Source organism: Diospyros lotus, chromosome 14 (assembly GCF_014633365.1).
Source record: "Diospyros lotus cultivar Yz01 chromosome 14, ASM1463336v1, whole genome shotgun sequence".
NCBI lineage: Eukaryota > Viridiplantae > Streptophyta > Magnoliopsida > Ericales > Ebenaceae > Diospyros > Diospyros lotus.
In genome coordinates, this window is record NC_068351.1 from 7,741,686 (window position 1) to 7,754,994 (window position 13,309).

General features: G+C 40.8%; 2 protein-coding genes across 8 annotated transcripts in view; both read right to left on the minus strand.

Moving 5' to 3' along the window:
• Positions 1 to 8,986, minus strand: part of LOC127790260 (uncharacterized) — a 52,906-nt gene extending 43,920 nt beyond the window's left edge. For 4 of the 7 annotated variants that reach the window (XM_052319633.1, XM_052319632.1, XM_052319629.1 and 1 more), the window contains exon 1: positions 7,418 to 7,805. The gene's annotated coding sequence lies outside the window, so the exon portion shown is untranslated. Of the gene's footprint in view, positions 1 to 7,417; positions 7,806 to 8,839 lie in introns of those variants that run through there. The other 3 variants (XM_052319628.1, XM_052319631.1, XM_052319630.1) reach the window with 3 other exon arrangements.
• A 906-nt stretch (positions 8,987 to 9,892) lies between these two features.
• On the minus strand, positions 9,893 to 11,908 carry LOC127790263 (two-component response regulator ORR9). The gene is made up of 5 exons (XM_052319638.1): positions 11,481 to 11,908; positions 11,200 to 11,303; positions 10,994 to 11,071; positions 10,623 to 10,693; positions 9,893 to 10,520 (listed from the first exon to the last, which is right to left on the minus strand). Exons 1-5 carry the CDS (start codon positions 11,581 to 11,583, stop codon positions 10,178 to 10,180), a joined length of 699 nt encoding a protein of 232 aa, XP_052175598.1. The 5' UTR covers positions 11,584 to 11,908; the 3' UTR covers positions 9,893 to 10,177.
• Between the last annotated feature and the right edge of the window lie 1,401 nt (positions 11,909 to 13,309).

The following is a 13,309-nucleotide window of genomic DNA, read 5'->3' on the forward strand; positions in this document are numbered from 1 at the left end:
ACGACATCTCTTGCAGTCGGGCGCTTTCCAACACTTGCTCCACCGTCCTCGACTTCATCATTTTGACCATTGGTCGTAGCTCCTCGTTCAAGCCGCTCAAGAAGCTTGACACGAAGTAAGCCTCGGAGAAATGTGGGTTGTGACCTATCATAAATGATCTTAACTCCTCAAACTTCTGCAAATAGGCCTCTACACTCCCCGTTTGTTTAAGCTTATTGAATTCTTCTATCGTGTCTGCCATACTCCTCTCTCCGAATCGCTCACAAAGCTTCTCAGAGAACTCCTCCCACGTATAATCTCCCCTCAAGCTTAGACATCCTTGAAACCAGGCATCCACCGCTTCATTAAAGCGGCGGCGGCTAGCAGCACCCTCTGTCCTCTGGGTATATTGTGCCAGCTGAACACCCACTCACACTTCCTCAACTACCATCAGGGATTAGCTCCTTCGAACACGGGTATCTCCATCCTAGGCATGGTGAACCCCAGAGGATGGCCATGAGGCTGCTCAATCCTCTCTCTGCCCACGACCCCTTCTAACTCTTCGTTATGCTCTACCTCCATCTCGAGCGTACCTTCCCTGCTGTGCATTCTATTTCTCGGTAAAACAGGGCCGTCCCTCTCGCGCGGAGGAAAGTCAGGAGCCATCCTTACCGTATTCTGGCGTGTAAACATGAGCATAAACTGCTACATGTCCTCTCATAACCTCGTCATAGATCCTTCCAACCTCTGTTCCAGTCCCACCAACGACCCTTCCAGCTTGCAATCCATTGCTACAATCGCTTCATGGTTCCTTTCTCCTCAAATCTCTAGCTGGTCGATCCTCCCTTGAAATTCCGACACAGTTGAGCTAACCTGTTGCAATTGCGTCTCAAAATTTTTCATGCGAGTTCCTTCCGCCATTTCTCAAGTTGCAGCTTCAGCCAAGAACCGATGCTCTGATACCAAGATTGTCACGGCTTGGCCAGACAACACGCCTTATCCTAATTCCAATGCAAATTAGGAGAGCTTGATGCTAGTGCAAGGAGCAGTAATCAGCGAGAAAGAGAGAAGAAGAGAGAGCAATCCAGAAAAGAAGAACAGAGAGAGTAAGAATAGAGAGAATGAGAGAATTTAGAGAAGGAAACAATAGGAATTCTAATGTTCATTCATGCCTCCCTCTCGTTGAGGGTAGGCGGATATATGCTCACGCCTGGGGAAGATTCCTTGCCAGGTGGGGTCTACTCCCATAACAAACTCGGGATTCCTTGCCTGGCTGTACCGATTTTCCTTCTAAAAGGCCTAATAGAAAGTCAGCTACTCTGCTAAGGAATAACAACAACAAATAATAACTAACAGCAATAAAGCTAAGCAGAAAAAATTAAATTCAAGTCTCAGAAGGGTCTCGTCGTGACAATATTCCACTCTAATATTTGTTGTTTAACAAACCCAAACAGTGTTTCTCCACCATGAGGATATTCAATTGATTTATATGCGTAAATCTTTTTCTTCAATCCCTATTCATCAGTCACATAGTGTACAGTAAACAAAATTTTGATTATCCAAAGTCCAAATATCAGTTGTAATAGTGAATCTGCACTTAAGCACATCCAATAATTGGTATATTTTTTCTTCTTCTTCATCTTCATAGATACTCAGAACATTTTCTGTAATAGTATTGTGAGAGACAACATTGTCACGAGACTCATGACCCTAGGGTTTCCTAGGGTTTGAAAAGGAAATTGAAGAAGAAAGAATAGAATTGGAGGGAGAAAACAGATCAGAAAGAAGGAGAACTAGAGAAGGAGAAGGAAGGATTCAGATGAACAGAAGGAGAGAAGAGAGTGAGAGGGAAAATAGAAGGTTTTATTCAATCAATCAATGATCCTTCCTCTTACTGCCTTAGGTCTCTTATGGAGCCTCTAGAAACTACCATAATAGCAACTCTAACAATATAACAATACCCCCAACTAACACAACAGCAAAACAGTACCGTTAGCTAACCCCCTAACCCCCAGCTAAATACCAACTAACGGCTACCACCGGCCCCTTTACTGATTTACCTTAGGGTCGACAATCCCCTCCCCTTCAAACAATTCTTGTCCCCAAGAATTTACAGCTACAGACCCTGTTCTTCAGCCAATTCCAGCCTTAACAATATGATTTATTCTTCTCCTCTTTCTCCTTGCTTTCTTTCTCCTTCTAAGCTTTGTCCGGTCTTCTCTTACATTCTATTGCTTTTGTTTTTCCCGCAAAAAATAAAATGTAAACTCTAAGGATTGCCATGTCAAGGCTCCCTTCTCCAATGTCCAATCTTCTGAACCAGATGGCTGCAACCTCCTATTCCACAATATCAAAACTCCCAAACCAAATGGCAGCACCCTTCTCTTCCTTCATCTTCCGAATCTGGGCTACACTAGGTGACATGAGAACAATACTTTCATATTGCCCAAGATCAAAATTACTCAAAACAACAGGGAGATTTTTTTCGGTTGGAATTATCTTAACCCGTGAGTCCTCAGTCTTTTCCAAGACCAAAGGCAAAGAAGCCACACTCTTAGAATCTGCTTCCTCAAAACCATTCTTGACCTCAGCCTCCAGTTTTGTCTTTGGTCTGAGTCCTCATCGGTTGTTTGTCCACCCTCAACAGCTTCAGTATCACCTTCCTTAGAGCCATTGTAAAGTTGTTTTGGTCCGAATTGTTCCATCAAAACTCCTTTTGCTACATGTGGCCCGTTACAAACTTGTGAGCTGCTCTTACAATAATTTTCCAATGGCAGCCCATGCTTTCTATAAATGGCTTCAAGTGCCAATTCTTGCAACCTTGCCTTCTTCGTTGCTTGTTCCACCGTAGTAGGACAAAACATTTTCACACTCAGCCTTAGCGCATCGTCAAGACCATTAATGAATTTCGACACAAAGTAAGACTCATTCAAGGTCAGATGGGAGTTGCACATCAGCACTTTCCATTCCTCAAACCTAACCTTATAATCTGTTACAAATCCCTCTTGTTTTAAGTTATTGAGTTCTTCACTGCGCCTCTCATCTCTTACTTGATTTAATCTTAATCCACCTATTGTCTGCCAACTAGGAGCATTAGGCATGCTTCCAATGCTTGCTCAAATTGGTCCTATTGTGGACCTAGAGCTTTCCTTTATCTCTGAAAGTTGACTCCATGGACGAGTAATGTCAAGATCTCCACTTGTTGTCAGCTCTAATCTCTCTCTAAATAATTGGATCCAAATACTCCTTAGAAAGTAACTCAGGTGGAACGCAAATCTAAAATTGTTTAGCCACCATGATCATAATTTCACCCCAACTGTCTATTGATTTTAGCGCATGTTTCTTCAAATCTTGCGTCCATGGCTTGCTTCTGAAACTACTTCCGCTATGGAACTCCCCCTCCTAAATTTGATCGAGTTTGTACGGCCATCAAGCTCACCTATTATCAGCTTCTAAATTCACCAAAATCCTCCACCTTAGTTACAATGCAGTAGCTATGAACCATCGCCTTCCTAATTTCACCTTCTTGAGAATTCAATTGGAGAAAGGAGAAAGAATTGAGAAATCTTGGAATTGCACTTTTTGTTGCAATCTTGGAATTCACCAAGACTCAACAAAAACTAATAGTGGTAAAAGGAATTGAAAGCCCAAAATTGCTCGTCTACCTCTTACCACCCAATCGGTCTTCCAATCTTGGAATTGCGCCTCTTGTAATTTCACCGAAACCTCGTAGAAATTAAGGAATCGAAAGCCCAAAATTGTTTCATCTTTCAATGCTGCCATCACTATGGTTATACCTGAGTGGTGCAATGAAGTGGTGAGCATCTATGATGAGGATGAACACATCAGGGAAATTCTAGAAAAGGTAGCAGTGGAGGGTAGTGAAATGGAAGGATATGTTCTCAAGGATGGATTGTTGAGATACAAGGGCCGGATAGTCGTGGGCGATAAGGCTGGGCTTAAGAGGACCATCTTGCAGTCGTTACACGAATCTCCCATGGGGGAACATTCGAGTATCCAAAATACTTATTTGAGGGTTAAGCAATTATTTTATTGGCCCCAACTTAAGGGAACTGTGAAGGAACATGTGCTGGGTTGTGACATATGTCGGAAGTGCAAGCATGAAAATGTAGCCTACCCAAGGTTATTGCAGCCCTTGCAGATTCCAGAGCAACCATGGCTGAGTTTGTCCATGGATTTCATAGAGGGCCTACCAAGATCAGAAGGGAAGGATTGTGTGCTGGTGGTAGTGGATCGACTAACTAAATCTGCACACTTTGCAGGATTATCTCATCCTTACATGGCCCAAGAGGTGGCCAGGGTGTTTATGGATTAGGTGGTGGCTTTACATGGGGTCCCCAAGACCATCATTTTAGATAGGGATAAGGTGTTTACAAGACATTTTTGGAAGGAATTGATGAAAAACGTGGGTATCGAACTTAGCCTATCAACAGCATACCACCCACAAATTGGCGACCAGACCGAAAGGGTTAACCAAAGCTTAGAAACCTATCTAAGATGCATGTGTATGAGACAGCCCAAGAGTTGGCATAGGTGGTTGGCCATGGCGCAGTGGTGGTACAACTCTTGCCATCATGCTTCCACTAAAATGACTCTGTTTGAGGCTGTCTATGGGTATAAACCACCTCCCCTACTAGCCACCGGAGGGCAAACAACAACCACCGTCGTAGAAGAATACCTACAACAGAGAAGGGAGGTGTTGGGACAACTGAAACAAGAGCTTGCAGCAGCCCAAAATAGAATGAAGCAAAATGCGGATAAACGAAGAAGTGACCGAGAATTTAAAGTAGAGGAAAGAGTCTACTTGAGGCTAAGATACCCACATCTAAAGGCCATCACTCAAGGGCAGGTATCTAAACTTAGCCCTAAGTATTTTGGCCCATTCCTTATCACAACCCGAATAGGCAAGGTAGCCTACCGATTGCAGTTGCCAAAGGGAACCAAGATCCATCTAGTCTTTCACGTCTCTTTGCTAAAACAGTCCATTGGAAATGAGAGAGCCAGCCAAGAGCTACCAACTCTACCGGAGGAGAAGGAGGGCTCGAGGGAACCAGAGGCCATAATAGAAAGGAGGGTAATCCACCATCAAAGGGCCCCCTCATTCAAGTTAGGGTCAGGTGGCAGGGAAAACCACCCGAGGAGGACACCTGGGAGTACCTACCTACGTTGATGCAGCAATTTCCAAGGACGGCTGGCCTCTTGAGTATTTCTTGAGGACAAGAAATTTTGATGGAAGGGGTATGTCACGAGACCAGAAAAGGCTATGGTTGCGGTTAAAATTTCGAGCTAAAGATCGGTTATTTCCTATATGTATTTCCCAGTATTTTATTTCCTTGCATATGTTTACTTTCCAGCTAGATAGTTGGTTAGGGTTTACTTTCCAGCTAGGAAGATTGTTATGGCAGAATCTGCCAGGTGTCTAAATGTTAAAATAAGACAAAATAGTTTGTTAGAGGTGGAGTGATCCTCTGTGGCAGCACTCTCGGTTAAGCTATATAAGCCTATACTCTCTTCTATAAAAGCTATTCAGAAATTCAATCAAAGAATATGTTATCCCCTCTCTTATTTCTCTCTTTCTCCTTCACGTCTCTTCTATAATTCCCTCCCCATTCCCCCTCTCTGTTTAGTTCGCTACCTAGGTTCACACTAAACCAAGGAAGCTGCGGGTTGTCACAGCATTGCCGTGACAGTTGACTTCTAGAGCCTCCATTCGATTCTCAAGCTGCTTTAGTCGGGTGCCTTCCACCATGGTGTTAGGAAGTTCGCCACCCACTTCCGATCATCAATTCCTGTAGAATTCCTTCGCCATCCACTGCGATCCACTACCGCCTTCGAATCGCACTTGGGAGCTGCCGAAGGTCACCGGCTCTAATGCCAAATTGTCAAGCCCTTCGATTAAGGGCTGGGTAATTGACAGAATTCCGAAAGAAAGGTATAAATTTTAGGGAGAGAAAGAATGAGAGAGGATGAGAGGAGAAACAAGAGAGATGGAGGGAGAAATTGAGAAGGGAATTTTGTTATTCAATCAATCGATGCCTTTTCCTTCTACAACAGCCTTCCTATAAGGCACCTCTTACAATGAGGAGAGCTAACTGCCACCCCCCCCCCCCCCCCAATTAGTTAGGCTTGTTCTAACTACCTAACCATAGCTTGTTACACAGTTTACAACAGCTTCCTAATGACTAATCTACCCCCTCAGGATCATAACAACTTTTGATGTTTTTCATCGTTTAGGAACAACTTCAGTTGTGTCCTCTCCTAACTCAACATCTTCATTGCCACTAGTATCAATAGTAGAATGACTAATATCAACAAACATTTTTCAAGAATTCTGAAATTAGTCATATATAGTCATTTTTGTGAAGTGAAACCAAAAAAGAATATTTGAATACCTATAATTAAGAAAATATATGTAGTATAGAGTAGGACAAAGTAATTATAAGTAGTTATTATCAAAAGTCAAAATATGGTATCCCATCTAAACTCCCCAAACCAATTTCATGCTCTACTAACAAGTTCTTTAATTAGATGGATGGACAAAAACAAAAACAAGGGAAGAAGTAAAACAAATTCTTGATAATATATACTTTAGATATAGTTTGAGACCATGCAATGACATGATTACTTATGATTCATTCAATGTTTAATTCAAATTTTTAGTCTCGCAAGTGAAACAGCTAAAATCCAATGCCACATATGCACAAAGTTTAGATAAGAAGCAGGCACATATTACTGAATGCATGTAGATAGCTGTCAAAGACCACCCTTTTCCAGTTTGTTGAAAAACTGAAATCAACAACCACTGTAAGTATGCACATAACTAACTAGTTGATTATTTTCTCTTTTTTTATAAACAAAAATAATTTTATTAACAGAATAAGGCTCCAGATAGACTCCATTACAAAAGGAACACAGCCTGAACCAAAAATGCACTACCACTCACAGAAAAATAGTAGAAATCAGCAGGCCAACCCAAAGAACAGCGCAATAATAAACATAGGAAGAGCCCGATCTAAAGAGCAGGGGCCACAAGTGAACAACAAATAGAACAAAATATCGATCAACCAAGCACCTACAGAGAAGCAGCAACGCCGAACCAAACTATGCCGCAGCACAAGCTTGAAGGCAGTCCAATACGATGCAACAAGGAATGGAACAGAAAAGACAAACGGAGCCAACCAAAAACACAAAAGGATTCACAAACCAGCATAACCTCACCCAACAGCAACATGACAATAGAACCAGAAGAAGACAGAACAACAGTCAAAGAAAATACCAGCCTATATCTGAAACCCTTCACTTGAGCAACAACCAAAAGCAAGCATTAGGAGATAATCCAACAAAAGACCCTAATCAGTTAGTTCATTGCAATCTTAAACAGAGAAGACGAGTGAGAGAGGCGAGACGAGAACCATACCACTATCAGAATTGCAGTGAAAACGAGCGAGATGAGTTGCAAAGGGGCGGCCGACCAACAGATTGGGATTAGGGTTTTTGAAACAGATTGGCAGAGTGGTGCCGTGGCCGGCGGAGGGTCGCGGTGCCGGAGATGGAGGCGTCGGGCAGAGCGAAGAACGGAGAGGAGGAATTTCGTCGGCGGTCCCGGAGGTGGACGCGTCGGGCTGAGGGGAGAAACGTAGAAGTGTCGGAGATAGTCGGCGGTGGCCCAAGTCGGTCTGCGGTGGCCGTAGCCGTGGCGGTGGCTGGAAACCCTAGTCCGTCTCTGCGATTTCAGGAGAGAGACTGATTGAGACTGGTGAATGGATGGATCTGGGCATTCATTCTCCTAACCGGTCTGCCCAGATCCGTCTTATTTAATAAATGAATTTAATGGGTTTGGACTCAATAGATTTGGTCCGCATTATTATAGATGGATTTACACAATATGGATTCAAACGGGTCGGGTCTTAGCAGTATATATGAAACAATACTCCGGTATCATATCTTACGATACAAATAACTTGAAATTATTTTTCATGAAAATGTCACATCAAAAAGAAAAATTATCATATTTATATGTTTGATTACTAAATATTATCATAAATTTTTTTTACCATATTTATAAAAAAAATTATGATACAACAATTAAAAGTATGTTTTGACTATTTTTTATAAAAAATTAAAATTAAGGGAAGGTGAAAATTATTTTTATAAAATTAAAAAATATTTTTCTTTTCTATCATTCTAATCAAACACACCATTAAAGTGTAAATGGGCTAATAGTGGAAGGATGAATTTCTCTTTTGAATATACTTAAAAGTTGTAGAAATATCTTTTATATTATAAACTATAATTTAAAATACTAATTTGAATTAACTTTATCTAATTTTTCTTTGCCCCGAAATGATTTGGACTATTAAAAAATCTTAATTCATTAGACTTTTTAATCCAATCGAATGGAAGGGGTGTCTCTTCACAAAGAGGGGTGACACTAACTAAATCTGAGAGTTCAAAATTATACGAGTTCAAAGTTTAAAGTTTGGCAAATCTGGGTTGAGCTGAGTCGGGTCAATATGGCGCGGCTCTGGGTTCGAATTAGGTATTTGAAGCTCTCTGTTTCTGGTCTGTTTGGTTTCGCTATCGGGTCAAGGTCAATTCTACATGACTCTCTGCTTAGATTAACTGATGCTTTGATTGTTTCAGTTAGGGCTTGAGGTACAATTAAAGCTAAGCAAGGAGAAAGGAAGGAAGGAAGAAAGGGATAATGACTCCGGGATCACCGGAGAAAACAGCAACCTTCTAGATTAACAGACTGGAAAGAAAGAGAGAAATAAAGAAGAAGAGACAAGAAAAAGGACAAAATCAGGATACGATAACAAAAGCAAACAAAAAGACTAACCTACGGCGTCTAGATTCGGCCGGCGTGGCTTCTCGACTTCTCTCTCTCGCTTTCGGTTCAGTTAATGTCACGAAGGCTTTCATACTCCCCTCCACATAGGGAACTCGGCTGGCTCAGGCTCACGGCTTTCAGCAGCCTCTTCCTCGGACGCGGCCCAACATATTGGGATGGACCTGTCGAAGCCCATTTTTTGCTTTGGATGGGTAGAGAGGTAATAATATATTACAATGTCTTTGTACAAGGGCCCAAATATGCTACGTTAATGGGCCGAATTATAGCCATCTCAAGTGCAAAGTATGTTTAGTAAGATTGGGCTGGGCCCAAATTTTTTGATGCCGTGTGCTAATCGTATTTGTCATCATCCGAACCCAAAATTTGGGTTGAATTTTGTTGTTTCTTCCATTCCATTTCTTGTGCCACTAGAGATGGCAATTTGACTTAACAAGTGTGGGGGTGGGGTAAGGCCAGGAGAGTTATTATAATTTATATTTATTAGTTGTTGTTATTATTATAGGGTTATTAAAATTAATCGTAACCAACCAAACAAAAAGGGCCAAAACCATCGGGAGGATAATGTGTTAAAAGTGTCCTCCCAACTCTCAAAAGCGAAATCCCCTTTTACGTAGTGTTCAGTTTTTATTTGTTAAAGAATGAAAGAAAAGGACTCACTCTTACAGACAGACCACTTTTTAAGACGACAATGTAGAGGTAAAGGATAACATTGTCCCTTGATTTATGGGGATCCCTCCCTACCCTATGTTAGGCAATATTTTATCAGGGGGGATTATGGAAAAAGAAAAAAGAAAAGAAGAGAGAAAGATAATTTAAATTTTATCTCTTTTTTTTATTTGTTTTTTCTCCCCCAAAATACCCACACATTACACATATGTTAAGTCTCTCTTTCTGTCTGTCTCTGTTTGTTTGTTTCGTTTTTACTTTTTATTTCTTTCTTTATAAGGAAAGAGTGAAAAAGAAAAGGCAAATAACGACACAAAAAGGGATAGGGGCAGGGGAGGGAATCTAAGGCCAACTCCATTACTTCTGTACAACAGCTAATGATGACATTTCCAATACAGAAAGTCATTTTCTTTTTTTCATTTTCTTTTCAAGTCAGCAAAACAAAATTGGAATCAAATATACCTCCACCTCCACCTCCACCTCCACCACGGCAACTGTGTACAATCCCCCCTCGTCGCAATGACGGATCTCTTTCTCTCCCTCTCTCTCTCTACATTCTTCATCTTCTGTTCTTCTATCGACCCACAATACAACTAATCAATTAAAACCAGAAAACGTAAAAAGAAAGAAAGTGGTAAAAAGTACTCGATTTGATTCTGATCACACCACGGCCAGGCCACTGTATCTGGGTCGTGTTCTGTCCGGAGAAAGCCCTTCGTCCATGGCCTTCCTCTTGTTACTGTTAGATTGTTGTTGCTGTTGTTGTTCTAGATCTTCTTTTTGTTGTTGTTGATTTTCTTGCGCTTCTGGCTTCGTCTGATTATTGGGCCTGCTGCTGGGCTTTGGTTGAATCTCCGGAACTTCTGAATTTTCTCGGATTTTCTGGGTCTCTGGCTTTGGGTCACTCTTGGATTTCGTTTTCATCATGTGGGGTATGAGCTTTTTCACGTCCGATAATCTCACTGGTTTGAGGAAAAATTCTTCTGCTCCTTCCTCCAAGCATCTGATCGAGAAAGCCCACAAGTTAGTTTCAACAATTTCCCGGAAAAAAAAAATATGCAAACTGAGAAAATGAAATTGAAACTGAAACTCAATTTATTCTTACCTGCTTATTCTGGAAGGAACATTTTCGGATGACATAATTGCCACTGGTATGTTTCTTAGAGCCGACGATTCCTGCAAAAATTGGGGCGCATTTTTAATTCGTTAAATTAAATCTATGGAAGATTGATTGAAATGACAGTTATCTTGTCAAGATTTTCTAGGTGTGGAGATTTTGGAAAAGATTCTGATAGATCAAATTAAAGACGAATGGCGAGAAAAGAACGCGTATGCGGGCAACTTTTCCAGCTTTGTCAATTCGGAATGATATAACTTGGTGGGCAAAATTTTGCAATGGATTGCCTTCCGGGAAAGGAAAATGATGGAAGCTGGTAAAGATTTCGGGAGAGGAATCAATGAAGCTAAAGCTATTACCTTGATTTTCTTGAGCAAATCATAGCCCGTCATTCCAGGCATGCAGTAATCCGTAATAACCAAATTCACTTCCACTTCCTGCAAATCCCAGAAAAACAGAAATTGAGCAAACCCAGAAAATGCAATCACGTAGTTTTCCCGAGAAAATTTCAAAATCCCGGGAAAATGAGAGGGGGGGGGGGGAGAGAGAGGAAACAAACCCGTACCCGATGACTGTTTAGAGAAACAGACGGCAGATGTGGGTGGCTTTGGTTGTCTTCTTGCAAACCCAGGAATTCCAGAGCCTTGCTACCAGAATCCACTGTAGTAACTGCCATCAAGAAAATTTTCCGGCAATGGAAAAAATCAATTAACTAGCACCAGAACAGGAAAATTAATATTGTAACTGTCCGGAAGCTCGTTCAGCCATTGCACTATCATCGACGTACTCCTCGACATTGAACTTGCTTTTTTTATTTAACCCAAAGCAAAGATATTCAAAAAGTACCTTGATAGGAGGAGGTCTTGAGGATTCGCTCGATGAGCTTCCTGTCAATGATGCTATCATCAACGGCCAAGACATGGAACTGGGACTCTGCCGCCATGCCCATTGCTCCAATTCAAGATCCAAAAGCAAGCAACTGAAGAAGGGGAAGAACAGGCAGAAGATTGCAAATTGCAATTGGTTCCTTCTCTTTTTCGGGTTCTCTAAATAAGAAGACCCAGCAAAATCAGGGACCCAGAAAGCAAGATCTCAAGGGGCATCATCCAGAGATCTGTTGAAGATTTGATTTTCTTCCAGCTTGGGATATTGAATTGCAAGGCAAGCGATGCAAAGAAGAGGTGGTGGGGGGGGGGCAATAAAGACTGGAAGAAATGTAGGGAGAGTGAATTGGGAGGGGGAGCAGTGGGAGATTAATATAAATAATAATATTATTGTATTGATTGTGGAGATTGGGATTATATTTTATATATATATATATATATATGATGAAGGAGAGAAGAAGGGGGGGGGGGCAGGAAAATCCTGGGGGGAGATACAGGTGAGGTAAGCAAAGGGGAGGTGTGAAATCATGTGCGATTACCATATCTCGAGCAGGTGGGGAGTGGTGCAAAGAGATGGCTATTTCTTTTGATTCCCTTTTAAGATTTGTTTCCCATGCCATGCCCCCATCCCCTCCCCTCCCCCATCCATCATCCATCCCCCCTTGGCCCTTCCCATCTCACCTAATTAAGGCTGCTCGGCTAAACGCGACGTTTGCCCTTCCCCCCCAACTAATATAATATATGATCCAATTAATAATATTGTTTGATATATTTTTCCCAACCAAATTGATCTCATTCTGTCGACCATACAAACCTACTTTCTGTGTTGAGTTATATATAAATAATTACTCTACACAGCTGCACGAGAGAATGAAGCAAACAATTTAAAGACGTATTACATCCGTTAAGAGAGACTTGGTGGGTGTTGCCAAGCTACAATCTCCCATCTCAATCAATATGATTATTATTATTATTATTATTAACGTTTCTATTCTTTTAAGTTCTCAAAAGTAATTATGTGTTTGTGTACCAGCGTCTTGTTTTCACATCTGACCCGTCTTTTGCTTTTCTTTTTGCGTTTCTATCGGTCACATTTTCTTACAAAGGCTGCCCCTTTCTTCCTTTTACCAAAGGAAACATTCAGGTAAACGTTAGTTTTTCATACACTTTAATTTAATGTTGTAATAATAACTTAATATGCTTTAATTCAGATCAGTATATTTGACTTTAGATCAGCTTTTATTCACAAAGGTTCTTTATTATAATAATATATATTATAATAATGTGCAAAATTCGAAAGCTAGCAATCCAATACCCATTTTTTTAATATATGAGTCAGTTGATGATAAAAGTGATGTTGACGAAGTTACATTTTTTTATACAAGTATAAATTATATATACATCATTAGTATTAAAAGAGAGAGTAAACCTCATATTTACTTAGCCCCTTGTGCACCCATTAACACCATGGCATGGCATTCAAGTATCTAAAAATGTAAATCCATTAGTTAAGTTGCACGGAAGCACCTTATAAGAGTTATTTCCTTATTTTTGAAACATTTTCGAAACGTTTCCTATTCCCGTTTTGAACTTTATTTATGCTTAATTTTTTAAAAAAATATCTGTTTCTACGTTTCCGTTTCCTATCGAAAACGTTTCTCATTTCTGTTTTCATACAACATAACCCCTTAATATGTATGCATGTCTCTTAACATTACTATACACGATATCTTTTTTAACACACATAAGTCACGTATATATAGGTTACATACCAAGGGTGGTAAACCTCTC

Excerpts from the sequence above, each read along its gene's own strand:
- LOC127790263 (XM_052319638.1), bottom strand. The coding sequence starts at position 11,583 with ATGGGCATGGCGGCAGAGTCCCAGTTCCATGTCTTGGCCGTTGATGAT. Across the intron at positions 10,694-10,993 it reads ATTTGCTCAAGAAAATCAAG|GAATCGTCGGCTCTAAGAAA; the intron begins GTAATAGCTTTA and ends CAATTTTTGCAG. Across the intron at positions 10,521-10,622 it reads GTTCCTTCCAGAATAAGCAG|ATGCTTGGAGGAAGGAGCAG; the intron begins GTAAGAATAAAT and ends TTTCTCGATCAG.